Source organism: Panthera onca, chromosome C1 (genome assembly GCF_046562875.1).
Source record: "Panthera onca isolate mPanOnc1 chromosome C1, mPanOnc1 haplotype 2, whole genome shotgun sequence".
Classification (NCBI taxonomy): domain Eukaryota; kingdom Metazoa; phylum Chordata; class Mammalia; order Carnivora; family Felidae; genus Panthera; species Panthera onca.
This window is the reverse complement of record NC_138346.1, coordinates 159,963,146-159,981,297: the sequence shown is the minus strand read 5'-3', so window position 1 is coordinate 159,981,297 and position 18,152 is coordinate 159,963,146. Positions and strand designations below refer to the sequence as shown.

Genomic DNA, 18,152 nt, shown 5'->3' with positions numbered 1-18,152 from the left:
GACCCTCCCCCGTTCATGCTCTGTCTCTCTCTGTCTCAAAAATAAATAAACGTTAAAAAAAAATTAAAAAAAAAAAGTAAATGTACAAAAATCTTACAATCTCTAAGAAAACCAAAAAGAATGTTTAATTTCCCTTTTATATTTTATATTTTTTTAATTCTTATAAGAATGCGAATCACTGATATAATGGTGAAACTTTTATTTTGAAGTAAAAAATTCAGATACTGTTTTAACGAAATAAACAAGATATAATTAAATATGTGAAAGTAGGTAATGAAACTAATGAAAGTACACAGTGTCTTAATAAAAGTCAGCAGCTGGGGCAGAAATTACTATGCCAGAGAAACTGAAAATAGCTTTAGGATTTCTATCCTTGGGATATGAAACAATATAAGTAATGCCTTTGCACTATTTCCTGCAATTAATGAAATAAGTTTTAATTGTTCCTTGGACATCTGGATATATAAGGCACCTTTGGGGGTGTCAAGTTAACTTGATTTAAATTAAATTATGATCAAGAAGACAAATGCTTTATTCTTTATATTTTTAGAACATTTATATACAAATACATCTTGTTACATACAGTATTTCTTCTTTAATAGTATTATTTCAAAGTCCTTTAACTAAATATAATAGCCATAATTCAAAGTGACCACAGATGTGACATGGCATTGGTTCATTTTGTTGTTCCATTGGGAACTTTAAAGACTAAATTCTTTCTCACAAGCGCAACTTTTGTTTTAGCATCTTGAAATCTTTCACATGCTTTTTGAAAGATAATCATATCGATAACAAATTTTTCTTCACAGTGTTTTTTATATGTTTCTTGAGCCCTAAGAGGAAAAAAAGTAATAGAATGAGATATTTTTAAATGACTAAAAGTATAACATTTATTCGAGGCGTTAATATAAAAGTAGATGCCTTTAAAAAAGACATATACAAATGGGAAAAAATTAGAACTCCACTTATTTCATAAAATTTTATTATATCAATAATATCCATAATTTATTCAATAATATGCATATCAGGCTAATATTTCTAAGATTTCTCTTGGCTGTAACATAATTCCCATAAGCCCTGATACAGATTCCCAAAAAAGCATCGAAATCAGACTATGCTCTGATTTGCAAAACTTTTACTGAAGGCTCACTAAATCCAAGCTTCTTCTAGGACTCCATTATGGACTGAATTGTGTCCCCATTTCCAACCCCCAAATTCATGTTGAAGTCCTAAACTCTAGTACCTTACAATGTTTCTGTATTTGGAGATAGGGTCTTTAGAGGTAATTCAGTTTAAATGATATCATTCAGATGGTATTCCACTTTTCAGGCAGAAAGTAAAAGGGAAGAACATTTTGTTCACATATATTTGTTTAGATAGCATGAACAGCTAAAATAAAGGCAAAGATGAGAGCATAGCTTGGCATGCTCTGAGAAGTGACAACACTCTAATTTCTGGGTCATGAAGTTCTGGGAAAGAGAACAGTGGAACAGATAAGCCTGGAGAAACAGACTTAGAGCAAGCATATCATGGAACCCTTCATTTGTATTCAGATATACTCAGAAATCCGGACTTGAGGAGAAGAAAGGCAAAAGTCTACAAAGTCTGCCTTATTGACTATGTGATTTTTGCACAAGTTATTTAAGTTCTCTTTGCCTCAATTTCTTCATTTTTAAAAAGGGGATATCCAATTCATGGGGGTTAGTAAAAGACTAAATGAGTTAATACATATAAAATCCTTAGAACAGTGTGTGACATTTAAGCATTCCTTTTTGTAAAAATTTTTAATGTTTGTTTATTTATTTATTTATTTTTAATTTTTAAAAATGTTTATTTATTTTTGAGAGAGAGAGACAGAGTGTGAGCAGGGGAAGGGCAGATAGAAAGGAAGACACAGAATCTGAAGCAGGCTCCAGGCTCTGAGCTGTCAGCACGAGACTAACGCGGGGGCTCAAACTCACAAACTGCAAGATCATGATCTGAGCTGAATTGAAGTTGGACGCTTAACTGACTGAGCCATCTAGGCACCCCGATGTTTATTTATTTTTGGAGAGAGACAGAGCACGAGCAGGGAAGGGGCAGACATAGGGAGACATAGAATCTGAAGCAAGATTCAGGCTCTGAGCTGTCAGCACAAGGCCCTATGTGGGGCTAGAACTCATAGACTGTGAGATCATGACCTGCCAAAGTCAGATTCTTAACCGACTGAGCCACCCAGGTGCACTGATACTTAATAACTCTTTTTATTGGATGGATATTAGTGGTATTCGTCAGCATAGGAAACACAGGAAGAACAGCCAGATGAAGAGAAAGATTGGAATTCTCTTTTGGTAACGTTATGTTTAAGGAGCGTGGCTATCGATGTGGTAATGACCAAGAGCGAGAAGGAATGGCTTATGGTTTAAGAGAAAGGTAGTAAAACTATCCTGCTTGGGATTGGGATCCAGATCTGCAGCTTATTGATTGTGTGATTTGGGGCAAATTATTTTAACTCTATCTGAATCATTTTCTTCATCTTTAAAAAGGGACAGACTAACTCATACGGTTTAGTAAGAAGTAAATGAGCAAATACATTTAAAATCCTTAGAGGAATGCCTAACATTTAATACTCCATGAAAATAGCTATAACTATTTTGAGTTTGGATCTCTGGAGAGTAGCTATGTCTGGACAAGTAGCAGAGTAGAAGTCATGGCAAAAGAGACCTTGCAAATGTAATTAATAGTAGTAGTTAAGTATAATAAATGTATTAAATAGATAACAATTATAAACTATGGACAAAATGTAACAAAACAAAACAAAACAAAAACTATTAAAAAGCACTGAAGAGTAAGAGAAACATAATGACCTATTATATTTATATATACCAGGATCAAACAATTGGAAAGCAAAACTAAGAAAGAATTCTATTTACAATAGCATCAAAAAAATAAAAACAAACAAACAAACACTTAGATGTAAGTTTAACAAAAGATATACAAGATGGGGGGGCACCTGGGTGGCTCAGTGGGTTAAGCATCTGACTTCGGCTCAGGTCGTGATCTAATGGTTCCTGAGTTCAGGGCCCCGCCTCTGGCTCTGAGAGGACAGCTTAGAGCCCAGAGCCTGCTTCGGATTCTATGTCTCCCTCTCTCTCTGCCCCTCCCCCTGCTCACGCACTCTCTCTCTCTCTCAAAAATAAATAACCCTAAAAAGATTTTTTAAAAAGATATATAAGGCTTATGCCTGAAAATAATAAAATATTGCTGAAAAAAGTAAAAATGATCTAAATTAATGTTAAGTTCTACCATTTCAAGGACTGGGAGACAATATTATCATGATGTCAATTCTCCCCAAATTTATCTATAGATTCAATGCAATCCCAATTAATATGTCAAGAGTCTTTTGCGTAGAAATTAACATTTAAATTTGTCTTAAATATATAGAAGATTAAATTTAGATTAAAATTTATTTTAAATGTATTAAATTTAGGTATTTTGAATTTATTAAAATTTGAATTATATGGCAATGCAAAGGTCCTAGACTAACCAAGGCAAACTTGGGGAAGGAACAACAAAGAGTTTGGATTTTTCTACTGCTGTATAACATATTACCATAAATGTATTGGCTGACAACAACCACCATTTTATTATCTCATGGTTTTCATGGATCAAAAGTCCAGGCACAGCATGGATCATCATCTGGGTTTTCTGCTTCGGTTCTCACAAGGCTGAAATCAAGGTGTCAGCCAGGGCTGTGGTTCTGATCAGATTGTGAGGTCCTCTTTCCAAAATTGTTGGTTGTTGTCAGAATTCATTTCCTTCTCACTTTTCGACATAACCCCCTCCAGCTTCAAGTCAGCAATATCATATCAAATCCTTCTACTCTGAATCTCTCTTTCTTTTCTGTCCCTGCATGTGAAGTCTCATGTGATGCACTGGACCCACCTGCATAATACAGGATAATTTCTCTATTTAAAGATTGATGAATTAGTACTCTTAATTACATATGCAAAGTTCTTGTTGCCATGTATGTACTTTTGTGAGTAAAAGGAAAAATAGTAAGCAACTGAAGGAGCAGCTCAAGTTGGAGGCCATATAATTAATATTAGTGTAAATCTACAAATTAGTAATCTCTTTCAGCCATTTTAACTGGAATGCAAGAAGTAAAGATAGTTGGATTATTCCAAGGTGGCAGTTGGTGTGGTTAACAATGTGGAGGCAATGAAAGGACTTCAGAGAAACTGAATGAAATGGAGAAAAGAATAACTGATATGAACTCTGGATGGTACACCAAAAATGAAAAGAAAAGAAGTCTATAAGGAAGTTTATTTGAGGGCTGAGTGTCACAATATATTTGAATAAGTGTGTAGTGAAAGTAACAGAAGAAAAGAATTGAAAAGACAGAATTACCCACAAACAAGTATACAAGAACTTAAAATTTAAGAGGTCGGGCAGTTCCAAGTGACAAGGAGGCTTTTACATGTCTATGGAAATGAGTTTACAGGTTGTTGAAATCCAAAAATGTTTGTTGGGCAACTGGGAGGTTTGTTCTTATGAATCTGGAAGTTCACTGTGATTATAGCTGAAGTTGGATGGAGAAAAGCCTTACAAACCAGAATATAAACACACAGTGAATGAAGAGAGTAGTCTAGGAGGTAAACTGATGACCAAACGAAGGACAAGGAGAAGATGATGCAATTAGATAGTACCTTATGTGCCAGGTCGTCCATGCTAATTGATACTCTACTGGACCCTGTTGTTCTGTCCTGAACAGTATCGTCACTTTTTCAGAGTGTGAACAAGAATATTTTAGAAAGCTCATGACCAGCTTTTACCTGATATATAATAAATTCTTTCATTTCAATGTCTCTTTTTTATTCACTCTTAAATACCCTTGGGGGCATTTTATCAACTTTCTAAACTAGAGCTGTATGGTTTCGCTTTCTTTTTTCATTCATCCTCATTCCACAGCAGGATCAGAAACTGCATTCTCAGTAATGACTTCACCAGTTATTGAGATTCATCAAAATGCTTTTAGGTCAAGTGGTTTGATACACTAGTGAAGAATCAACCAAGAGAAAAAGAGCCAAAAAACCGCTTAAGTCTCTAGAAAGATTTTACTTTTTTGACTCACAGCTCTTTTCTGCATGTTGATACAAAATCTTCACTTGGAAACATTTATAATAAAACTTAGTAATGCCTTTTAGGACATATTACCTACATAACCAGAACATTGCCTTATTCCTGTATGTTTTCAAGGATAAGGATAATATCTTTGCAGCACCTTACAAGAGAAGATAATTCAGTTAAGATACATTAGAAAGCTCATTTGACTCTGTATCCTCTACACATTAATGATGGCCAGACATTCAATTTACTCTGATAAAACTAAGCTGATTGAATTTCTCTAACATTGATTTGTACTAGGTTTGTATTTTGACATACTAGTTTTCATTCTCTTTCCAAAATATATTTTTTATTAAATTATAAAAATTTCCAAAAATCATACACACACACACACACACACACACAGAGTATACATTAAGGAAAATGTTTTTAAATTTTGGAAGAGAAAAATATGAAATATTTTTCATACCTAAAAAGGTATGTAAAGAACCTCAGTAATAGTTCAAAAATTGCTTATAACTAGGAAAAGGCTAGTTATGCTCCTATCTAGTACAAACTATTTTTAAATTTTATTTATTTATTTATTTAGAGAGAGGGAAAAAGAGAGGGGAGAGAGAGAGAGAGAGAACACGAGCGGGTGAGGGTCAAAGAGAGAAGGAGAGGGAAAGAATCTCAGACTGTCTGCCAGCACAGAGCTCAAAGCAGGGCTCCAAATCATGAACTGTGAGGTCATGACCTGAGCTGAAATCAAGAGTCTGATGCTTAACTTGCTAAGCCACCCAGACACCCCATAGTTTTTAATTATGGCAGTTAAAAACGTAAATGATTTATTTATTCTATAACTGGAAGTTGTACCTTTCAATCCCTTTCACCTATTTCACCCCTCCCCCAACCGACTTCCCTCTGGCAACACAGAGATGAAAAATACAGCATCAGGAATACAGTCAATACTATTGCAATAATTTTATATGGTGACAGAAGGTAACTGCATTTAAGGTGGTGAGCAATGAGTAATTTATAGAATTGTCAAATCATTATGCTGTATACCTGAAACTAATATGGCTTTGCATGTAAACTATACTTCAATAGTATTTTTTTAAATGTAGATGAAATAAGCAGCTATATGGATCTCTAAGTATTTCTAGACAAGCCTTAAACATATGTATTTACATTGTTAGGACAGTTAAAATGTCACCAGGATAAAACTGTGACTGATAAGCTTCAATCTAATATCAGATGAAATTGTGTGAAAGACTTTGAAAGAGTAAAAAAACAAAAATTACTGGGAATCCTGTCTGGTGCGCCCTTCAGAGTTATCTGTACCTTTCAATCTCTTTGATCTATTTTACAACTTTATAAGTTGAATAAAACTATGAGTAATACAGATGATTCTTGTCTATAAAGTATAAGTGAATTTTGTCCAATGGAGTTATAATTGATTATTGCCAGTGGATAATGACTAAATTTATTTTGGCATTCCTGATTGCCTTTACATATACACGCTCTTAGAACTGTCATTTGAACTGGTTATAACATCTTACTGGTTCTTTAATGAGTTAAATAAAATCTTTGGTGTGTTTATTTTATATTTGAGTAACAGTTTTACATTCTAAAAAAATATCCTTTGTAAAGAAGATGTGGTATATATACAATGGAATATTATTCATCCATAAAAAGAAGGAAATCTTGCTATTTGCAACAACATGGATGGACTTGAGGACACTATACTAAGTAAAATAAGTCAGAAAGACAAATATTACATGATCTCACCTATATGTGGAATCTAAACAAGCAAACAAACAGAGCTCACAGATGTAGAGAACACATTGGTGCTTGCCAGAGGTAGGGGATGGGGAGTGGGTAAAATGTAAGGGGGTCAAAAGGTACAAACTTCTAGCTATAAAATAAGTAAGTTATGTTATGTAATGTACAGCATGGTGACTATAGTTAATAATACTTGTATTGCATATTTAAAAGTTGCTGAAAAATTAATCTTAAAAGTTCTCATCACAAGAAAAACAATTGTAATTATGTGTGGTGACAGATGTTAACTAGATTTAGTGTGATTATTTTGCAATATATACAACTATTAAAACATGGTGTACACCTGAAACTAATAGAATGATATATGCTAATTATACCTCAACAAAAAGATCCTTTGAAAATTAATAAAGCTTAAATTTACTAAATATAGCTTAATATACTTTGAATCAATACTAATTTTCAGAGCCTTTGCACAAAATCATCATGAAACAATTTTAAAAAATTTTTGCATTTGTTTGAGACTTCTTTGTCCAAAATGTATTCTGAGAATAAGTGTTCTAAGGCATTTCTTAAAAAGCAGGGTCTGTGGTAAAACGCATGTTTAAAATGCAATTTTTTTTTTCCTGGTAGTATTCCTAATGGTCTTTGACATGTGACTATCCACTGAGCTTTACAGGCCATTTCTAATCCAATTTAATGTTTCTTAAGCAACTGTACTTTCAACTACTCTCCTTCATAAACTCTGCTGTAAGTAGAACAGTATTCACAACATCCTTCCTCTCCCCCCACATTTCCTATTCTGAGCTCTCCAATTTTGCTCATCCATTCTGCCAATAATAATTTCCTCTCAGCTTTCTTCTTTTCCAAATTCAAATTCACAGTTGTAATTTTCCTACTTCTATGTTTTGTAATGATTCAAATATACGCTTATATTTGCCATTGAACTGTGGGTTCTTAGAGGATCAAGAATATGTTATTAATTTTTGTATGAGTGTAGGGAAGAACTGAAATGAATTAACACTTTGATGTTTAGTTATGCCCTCTCTTTGAAGGTATCTTAGATTACTCTCATCTATTTATTACCTACCATTTAACTGGAAATTTTAATTTTGTCCTTTGATAGTTTTTATATTATTGTTTGTATTACTATTTAACTCTGGCAGTCTTATTGCCTGATGACTTATCTCCCACCTAGATTTTCAGTTTCTTGGGGCCAAATAATCTTTATGTCCCCACATCACCTGACATCTTCAACAGCTGAAAGTGAATTACCATGTGAATAATTCTAACTGAAGGTAAGTATTCCTCAGTAGAAATGCCAATGATCACAGAGAGAAAGAAAAAAATGTGTACGAAAAATTTATTATCATGAAATAAGAACTTGTTCTTAGATATGTATTTTAATAGCTAGTGAAGCTATTCTCAAAACTTGGTCAATTATATTTTTCGTATATATTTAATAATTCTGGCTACATATCTTCACTATACAAGCATTTTGAAAAAATATGCATTATTTCTCATTGCAATGGCTTAAGTATTAATAAGTGTACTTAATACTTAAGCTATTGGTGTAAGTATGGTAAAATTTGCCATGCCCCACAGGCTCTAGTATATGACTTAAATGGACTTACATACAACCATTACTAATTTAAAAACTGGGTTTCAAAATTTTTTTTACCTATTTTCTTCAATAAATAATTATGCAATAATTTGGAAGCTAAGCATTGTACTAGATACTGAAATGGAAAGATAGACCAAATTATCTTATAAAGGACTTTACAAGCTAACCTGATATAGGCTGTCTTGGGATAACTGCTATAACTGAGATTTAAATAAAGTGTTATGAAAGAACTGCCAAATGAAAAGGATTAATTCAGACTGTAAGAGCAGTTGGGGAAGGGTTAAAAGTGAAGATACTATTTCAGTTGGTTACTAAAGGATGAATAATAAAAGGATGAATTTTGTCAGTGGTTGTACAGTTCATACACTGCATGATGGGAACAAATAGGGGCGAAACACAGCCACACTCAGCAAGAATCAGCCACTAGTGATGTTGTCTCCCTGGAGAAACAATAACAAGTATCTTATCCTCACCAATCTGAGCACTCCAAAGCATTCTAATTTGCATAATAACATAGAGGCTTGTGTTGCATAATGATATGTAGATAGCACTAACATTGCGGGCTGGTAGTACCCTTTCAGAGTGCATATTTGAAGAAAAAGGGGATAGTATTAGTAAGGTCACTGGAATAAGAAACTCCAAATCTGAGTAGGGAGTAGAGAATAATTTAATCTATCAGGAGCAAATCCAGAGTGCTTTTAGGGGAAGAGAGAGGAAGCTATGGCAGAAAATTTAGTGAGATGAGTCTGGATAAACTGGAACAAAGCATGATGTCTGAAATGCCACTTAGATTAGATTTTATACTGTGGACAATTGCAAGGTGTCAATATACACAAGTAGGAAGTAACATGATCAGAACTAATTTTTTTTAAATATGAAATGTATTGTCAAATTGGTTTCCATACAACACCCAGTGCTCATCCCAACAGATGCCCTCCTCAATACCCATCACCTGCCCTCCCCTCCCTCCCACCCCCCATCAACTCTCAGTTTTTTCTCAGTTTTTAAAAAGAAAAAGAAAAAAAGGGAAAAAGAAAAAATAATAAAAAAGGCTAGAGAGGGAGGGAGCCAAAACAAAAACAAAAGATCAGAACTAAATTTTAAAGACAGTTGAGGCTTGTAGGCTGGAGAACCGCTATGGGTTGAGGAAAGGAAGTCTGGAGAATGGAGATGGAACTTTCACCTGGAAGGATAAAAGGTGAATTCTTAGAGTGATTATGAGAGTGTGCATTAGAATGGGAAAAGAGGGATCTAAAAGGATCAGTTTGAGACTCCCTTTAGCAGAAAAATGATTAAGGAAACATACTGGATATTGGTGATGAGACAGACTGAGTTGTAAAAGACACTGAGATTTCTAGCACTGTCAAGAGGCTAATGACGATGCCATTTATGATAAGAAAAACCATTGTTTGAGAAGCAGGTTTTATCAGATAAGGGTGGAGGTGGGATGAGATACAGTCGTTTTATTGTCTCATCTTTGTTGTAGTTTCTATTTTTTCAAAGAGAATATATCATGTTGTAAACAAAGTACTGTTTATTAGATCTCGGCACTTAGTATGCAATATTCACATGTAATGGACTTAAAAGTTTCTATAATATCAAGACTGTACTTACCTAATTTCTTTCATTTGTTTAAGTAAATTCTTTTGATATTTTTCCATTTCTAGTCTTTGCTGAACAATCAGACTTTTCTCTTGTAAGACAGCCTGATTCTTCCTCAATCTGTCCATTTTAATCATTCCTTTGCATAAAAGAGTACGCTCATTACTTATGTTTTGAATTAATAAACGGTCTTCAGCCTTTTGTTTTTTTTCTTTCAGAAACTGAGCTCTCCTCTCTTTAACTTTTTCAAGGTAATTGAATCTGTCCTGCCAAAGTTGTTGTAAACCATTCCGAATTGTCTCATTATCTTTTGCAATTAGTTTTTGTGCAGCATTTTTTTTCTTATTTAAGTTTTCTTGAACAGCTAAGCTAACTCTTTCCTGGGCAACTTGTGCCAGAGTTACAGCTGTTATTTTTTTTTTATGGCTTTCCTGCTTCTTTTGCTCTGAATAACATTTATCAATATCACAAAGTGTTCGGAGTTTTATACCAGTTCTGTGTGTTGTAAAAAACTCTTTTCTTACATTACCCTTCAACAGCATGTCCTTTTTTGTAATTTCTGGTTTTTGATGAGTGGTAGAAAATGGCTGGACATATGTAGGAAAATAATCTTGCTCCTTTTCTTTCAATAATGCAGCATACTTGAGTGAACCTGAAGTATGTATGGGTAGTTTGAACACTGATATCCTAAAGCTGGCATCCAATTCTTCACCTTCAGTTTCATCTTCAGATTCCTTCGGACCTACACCACAGGGAAGACAAATATAATACATTATGTAAGTGCTAAGCACAGTTTATTTTCTGTCCCTATTATTTTGAAAGCTACATTAATAAAGTTGACAAGAACCTGTCATTGGCTTTATTAAGAAACATTTTTCCCTACTGATGTTCTTTATAAACTTGTGTTTTAATAGTGATTTTGGAGAGGGAAATCACTATTGAAACCATTTAACATAAAAATGCACTGATTCCTATATTTCCTACATTATCTCTCACAATTACTTAACTTGCAATAACTCAATAGCAGTATCTTATCTTACATTTAGTACTTCACCATGCATATTATTTTTAGATATATTTATTATCTCATATTGCAAAGGAATTTGTAATACATTTTACCATATTTGTCTTAATTCTGGTGGGAACTAATAGCTGCCATTAACATTGCTTTTTCTTATATTTGACACATGAATCCCTCAGCCTCCTTTGCTATTATGTGTGGTGATGAGACTAAGTCCTCTACAGTGAAATGTGGGCAGAAGTGCTATGTGTCATTTCCAGCTCAAGGCTATTAAGAAACAAATATATCTTTTCTATATTTTCTTTCTTTTTCTGACTCACTGTACAGAGATAAGAATAAGTCCCTAGAAGATGGTGAATCCACAAGGTGGAAAGTCCCTGGCTCCCAGGATCACTGCTTGAAAAACTACTCACTGGCCAGGATTAGTCAAACTTGGACTCATATAAACTAGAAATAAATGGCAATTATGTTTGAGTCAATATATATTTCTGGGTCTATTTGTTATTATAGCCAACCTAACTAATATAATAGCTTGAATCACATTATTGTTCACATATTTATTTTCTGACAAACCTATTTATGAATTCAGTATCAGATGGCAAATACAGGTTAGAAAAAAGTTATGCTTATTAGTCTTAGAAAAAAGATGTTTTCCATATTTGACTAATTTCCTCTATTAAAATTACATCTCTACTAACTATAGTCTACAAAGATTTTAGTTTTTCTAATAGAAAATTCTCTTAAAGTCTTTATATGTCAAATGCAAATCTGATGGTGGAGGTTTTACGGAAGTTGAGGTGATCATAAAGAAGGTAGGACCTGTGGTCTAGGCAGGCAGTAGGGAAGAAGCAAATAGGCATGATTTTCATTAGAGGCCATAAGAATGTCAACATCAGAAAAGGAAGCAGAGGCGAAAATGAAGTAGAAAATCAAGTCTAGCAAATAAAAAAGGTAATTCACCAGAATATAAAGTCATCCAGGGGAACCTGGGTGGCTCAGTCAGTTGAGACTCTGACTTTGGCTCAGGTCATGATCTCACGGTTTGTGAGTTCGAGCCCCAAGTCGGGCTCTATGCTGACAGTTCAGAGCCTGGAGCCTGCTTAGAATTCTGTGTCTCCCTCTCTCTCTGCCCCTCCCCCACTCATGCGCTCTCTCTCTCTCTCTCTCTCTCTCTCTCTCTCTCTCTCTCAAAAATTCATAAATATTTCAAAAAAAATTTTTTAATTAAAAGAAAAAAAGTTTGGGTCCAAAGCAAGGCACTAGATACAAAGGGACAAAATCCAGAATTTCAGTTGTAAAGTAAATAGGGTATGGTCTGGGCAACTACCTAGAAAAAGTACTCTCTTGTGTTATTTCATTTTATGTATAAATCCTGGCATGAGAAAGCTGGCCAAGAATAAAAGACCAGGGATAGAAAATACAAACTAATAAATTAAAGTTCTGGTTATTAATTTCAATTCATATGGGGGATTGGGATTTTTCCCCCCATACCATCAAAATATGTTCCAACACCAACTGGGTGTCCTGAAATTCAACTCAAATACGACAACATCTACCTGGAGACAGGATCACATCCCACAGGTTAAAGGTTCAGTCCAGAAGAATCCCTATCATCTTCAGATGCCAATAAGTCCAGGTTATCACCCGTGCTTCTGACCAGCTGGCTATAGATTGGAGGTTCCACGAACCTCCTCTGGGTTCAATTTGCTAGAGTGGCTCAAAGAATTCAGAGAAACATTTTACTTACTATATTATTGGTTTATGGTAAAAGGATGTAACAACTCACCAGCAGCCAAACAGAAGAGATACATCGGGGAAGGTATGGGAAAAGGGCACAAAGCTTCCATGCTCCTTCTCCAAGCACATCACTGTACAAATCTCCACGTGTTCACCAACATGGAAGCTCTCAGAACCCAGTCCTTTGGGGTTTTTATGAAGGCTTCATTACATAGGCATGGTTGATTCAATCATTGGCCATTGAGGATTTAATTCGATCTCCCTCCCCTCTCCTCTTTCCAGAGGTTGAGGGTTGGGATTAAAATTTCCAAACCTCTAACCATGTGGTTGGTTCTCCTAACAACCAGCCTCATCCGTGGGTGTGATCTAAAAATCACCTCACTAAGTAAGTTCAGCTTCTTTAATTATAGTTTTGTAGGTGAAAAGCTCAACTTGACTAAGATGAATAAATATGTTGGTACTACCTACTATGAGCTAGAATCTTCAAAAAATGAAGACAGCGATGGCTCAAGAAACCTTATAGTATAGTAGTGGAGGCAACTAAGTAAAGCAGATTTCTTCAAAATATTGTGGCAAATGTTAAGATAAAAGTATGTATACACAGGAGGTGTTGAAAACATAGAAGAAAGACACTTCACCCTATCTGGGTTAGGGTAGGCAGTTGTCAGCAAAACTGCTCTGGAGAAGGTAACAGCTGGGTTAGTTTTAAGAAGAGTATTTGTTTTACACTTGTAATACTATAAGGCCCACCTTTTGCGTATATGGGAAAATTCAATTAATTTGCAAAGGTGTGGGCAAGATAATAGGAAACAAGGCATTCCCAGGGGATGGGAGGAGAGTCACAAAGATGCAGAAGTGAAAAAAAGAAAAAATATGTGAAATTTTGTTTTATAAAATATAAAGTCAGAAGCTATCATAAGCAGTTAGTTGCTACAGATGTCTAGCAAACAGGTAGGTAAATGAGCTGAATCTAAATGATGTAAGTGAGGGCATATCTGGAGACAAATATTTGGAGCCAATAACACAGAGATTTTTAGGTAAAACTATAAGCATAGTCAAGAGATAAAAGAGAAGTAAGGATGAAACATTGGGTAAAATTAATTTATTTTATTTTTTAGTTTTTAAATGTTTATTTATTTTTGAGGTGGTGGGGGTAGTGATCAGGGAGGGGAAGAGAGAGGGACACAGAGGATCTGAAGCTGGTAGGGAGAGGACTGATGTGGGGCTCAAGCTCACGAACTGTGAGATCATGACCTGAGCAGAAGTCTTAGGCTTAACCGTAGTCTGTGCCACCCAGGCACTCCAGGGAAAATCAATTTAATATGTACATACAGGTAAGCCAAAAAAAAAAAAAAAATCTGTGGCTATAGTTTCTTCACATGTGAGCTTCTAAAGAAATCATTATATGTAAAGAGCCTTGGTATACATATACACCCATTTGCCCGTTTTTACCTATCGTCTGGTGAAATTTATTAACAGTGACTTCTTTCAGTCTCAGAAGCAATCCAATTTGGAAGATAAATTATACAGTCAACTTAGCTATAGGGACATTACCAAACAACAGACAAGAAGTAGGAGAGTTAACACTGTGCTGTCTGCATTGTCTTAAGTTACATTAATATCTTAGTGCAATGCCCAAGACTTGGTAGATATAAAATAAATGATTTTGTTCATACATAGGTTAGGAGATCCTCAAGGCTCTATGAAAGTTGAGACAATGCTGTTTTTGTTCACTACTTTATACTAAGCACTTAGCAGAATGTTTGGTGGATGACAGGTTTTCAACAAATAGGTGTCTAATGAATACTTTTTCTACAGACAGCTAAGCCAATTCAGAGATACTCTTCATTTTGGGTGCTGGGTTGCTAATTTTAAATTTATACTTTCATCTTTTGTACCCTTACTTTTTATATTATTCCCTTTAAGAACCCTATACGTCAAATATAATAGTCACAACTTCTGAATAAGACTTAGATACTTCTACTTCTTTTTTTTTTTTTAATTTTTTTTTTTAACGTTTATTTATTTTTGAGACAGAGAGAGACAGAGCATGAACGGGGGAGGGTCAGAGAGAGGGAGACACAGAATCTGAAACAGGCTCCGGGCTCTGAGCTGTCAGCACAGAGCCCAACGCGGGGCCCGAACTCACGGACCGCGAGATCATGACCTGAGCCGAAGTCGGCCGCTTAATCGACTGAGCCACCCAGGCGCCCTGATACTTCTACTTCTTATCTTTGGCTCATGCTATCCCCACTTATTTGAAAGGTTCCATTTGCATCACCATCTATAAAAAGATTATTCATCTTGGGGCACCTTGGTGGCTCAGTCAGTTAGGCATCTGATTTTGGATTTTGGCTCAGGTCATGATCTCAGGGTTCATAAGTTCAAGCCCAGCATCAGGCTCTGAGTTAGAGGGTGGAGCCTATTTGGGGTTCTCCTGCTCTCGCTCTCTCAAAAATAAATAAACTTAAAGATATTTTTAAAAGATCATGCATATTGAATAACATAAATACTGTCATTTATTGAACCCTTTCCATGTGGTAGTTACTAGGCTTACTTCTTTACATATATATTTAACATTTATTCAATATTGATAACTTTCTAAGGTAGATGTTATTGACCACAAAACATAACAATACAGCTAATATATGTTGAGTTTTTGCTATGTGTCACATTGTTCTGCATCCTTTAAATTATCTCATTTAGTTTCCTTAACAATCTTAGAGTTAAGTACTGTACTATTTTTCGTCCCCATCTATCAGATAAAAAAACTGAGTCTTAAAGAAATAGCCAATATGTTGGAGTAAGATCCTAACATACAGGTGATGTCCAACAACAAAACAAAGAACAAATACCTAAGAACTCTGGAGAATAAACAAAAACAAATAAAATGTGACCTGTTAAAAACATCAATATTCTTATAACAGAATCTAAAGTATATAACATTTGTGATGCCTACCATATAATCCAAAAAACATAATATGAATGAAAAGTATATCATGAAGGGTATCACTTCATATAAAATACAGAAATCATGCAACCATATAGGCCATTTAGACTCTTCCTTTCTGTATTTTATGTGAAGTAGTATAATATTAAGTAGATTGTGCGAAGTTAGATTTATATTATAATTTTTAGAGAAAATAAATATATAATGCAAAGAGGTCCAACTAAAAATCCAAAGGAAAAATTAAAATAGATTATAAAAATATTTGAATAAACAAAAAGAAGATAAGTAAAGAGAAACAGAGGAACAAAAAACCGAGCACAGAAGACAAATAATAAAATGATACTAATCTAATAGGATAAGTGTCTTTAAAAGAAGAGACATCAAAGAGCTCACTTTCTCCATCTCTCCATGCACACATGTACTAAAAAAAGGTCATGTGAACACACACACAGCAAGATGGCTGCCATCTGCAAGCCAGAAATCTCACCAGAAATCAACCATGTTCACACCCTGATCTTGACTTCCAGTCTTCAGAACTGAGAGAAAATGAATCTCTGTTTAAGCCACTCAGTGTGTGGCATTTTGTTAGGGAGGCTTGATCAGACTAATACCCTCTCTTTTGAACTTCTAAGAACCATTCCCCAACTGGTCTATATCCCTTAATGGCTATTAGCAGAAGGCCTCAGTTCCTTCCCGGTAAGCTTTGAAAAGAACTGCTTGGTGTAAGTATAAATTCCTTCTGACAAGGCAGCTAACTTCCCCCAGATTAAGTAATCTGCCTGAAAGAGCCCAGAGCAGGGCACAATATCTTTTATGATAGTCTTGTGAGACACACACCATTTCTTCCGCCATATTGTTTGTTATATGTAAATCACTAAATCCACTCCACAAAGAGGAGAATTAGGCTCCACTTTTTTGAAGAGAAGTGTCAAAGTATTTGTGAACATATTTTAAAATCATTGTATCTGATATAAAGATTTTATATTAGGGTGCCTGGGTGGCTCAGTCAGTTAAGCATCTGACTCTTGATTTTGGCTCTGGTCATGACCTCACAGTTCCTGGGAGAGAGATTCATGCTGACAGTGCAGGGATTCTATCTCTGCCACTCCCCATGCACATGGGCACACATTCTCTCTCAAAAACAAACTTAAAAAAAAAAGGATTTATGTTCATGGAAATAAAGCTCAGGCTCATCAAACATTTATAAAGTCATTATTTAAAAGTTTTATATAAATTTAATATTTGATATTTTATTTTAAAATATGTATCCTAGAGGTGCCCAGGTGGTTCAGTGGGTTAACCATGTGACTTGATTTCAGTTCAGGTCATGATCTCACAGTCCTGAAATAGAGCCCTGTGTGGGGCTCTGTGCTGGTGGCGTGCAGCCTGCTTGGGATTCTCTCTCTCTCTCTCTCTCTCTCTCTCTCTCTCTCTCTCTTTCTCTCTCTGCCCCTCCCCTGTTCCCACTCTTTCTCTTAAAAAAACAATTATACCCTATTGTTAATGCTATAATTAAATAACATAAATGTAATATAATTATTCTTTTTATCTAGATTACAAGCTTTTTTTTTTAACCTAACAGACTTCACAAATATTATTATTATTGATTTGTGCCATGACTGGAAAAATTTGGAAGCACTGTCTTAATAGCAGTGGGATAAAACTTACTCATAGAGTTTATAGAGAAGTCTGCTTATGCTGTAGCTGCCCATCTTAACTCCTGGGTAAATTTTAATTTCTGGAGAATAGAGAATATGTCTTATATATCTTTGTGTCCTCCACTACAGTAAGCATAGTATTTTGCATTTTTGGAATTCAATTTTAAAAATTCAACTATTTATTAAATATGAATATTTCTACTCAAAACTAGAATATATGTACTTATGGGGTGCCTGGGTGGCTCAGTCGGTTAAGTGTCCCACTTTGGCTGAGGTCATGATCTCATGGTTCATGAGTTTGAGCTCCACATCGAGCTCTGTGCTGACAGCTCAGAGACTGGAGCCTGCTTCATATTCTGGGTCTCCATCTCTCTCTGTCCCTCCCCAACTCGCACTCTGTCTCTCTCTCTCAAAAATAAAAAAAAAATAATAAACATTTAAAAAAGTAAAAAAAAAAAATAGAATACATGTTGTACTTCTAAATATATTCTTTTTTCTCAAACAGTTGTATTTTATGAGGAAGTCAAAGTCTCACTGAAACTAATGTAATATTGTGTGCCAATTATACTTCAATTAAAAAAAAGAGTCCTGGGGGCGCCTGGGTGGCTCAGTCGGTTAAGTGTCCGACTTCAGCTCAGGTCACAATCTCACGGTCCGTGGGTTCGAGCCCCGCGTTGGGCTCTGGGCTGATGG

General features: G+C 35.0%; 1 protein-coding gene across 3 annotated transcripts in view; it reads right to left on the bottom strand.

Annotated features, from left to right (window-relative positions):
- Window positions 1-267: 267 nt before the first annotated feature.
- The window catches only part of LRRIQ3 (leucine rich repeats and IQ motif containing 3), a 217,090-nt gene continuing 199,205 nt past the window's right edge, over window positions 268-18,152 (bottom strand). Inside the window, exons 6-7 of one of the 3 annotated variants that reach the window (XM_060623110.3) lie at window positions 10,106-10,835; window positions 268-833 (exon numbers count right to left, since the gene is read on the bottom strand). In XM_060623110.3, the coding sequence (XP_060479093.3) occupies window positions 677-833; window positions 10,106-10,835 (887 nt within the window). In that variant the 3' untranslated portion in view covers window positions 268-676. Of the gene's footprint in view, window positions 834-9,503; window positions 9,675-10,105; window positions 10,836-18,152 lie in introns of those variants that run through there. The other 2 variants (XM_060623108.3, XM_060623109.3) reach the window with 2 other exon arrangements.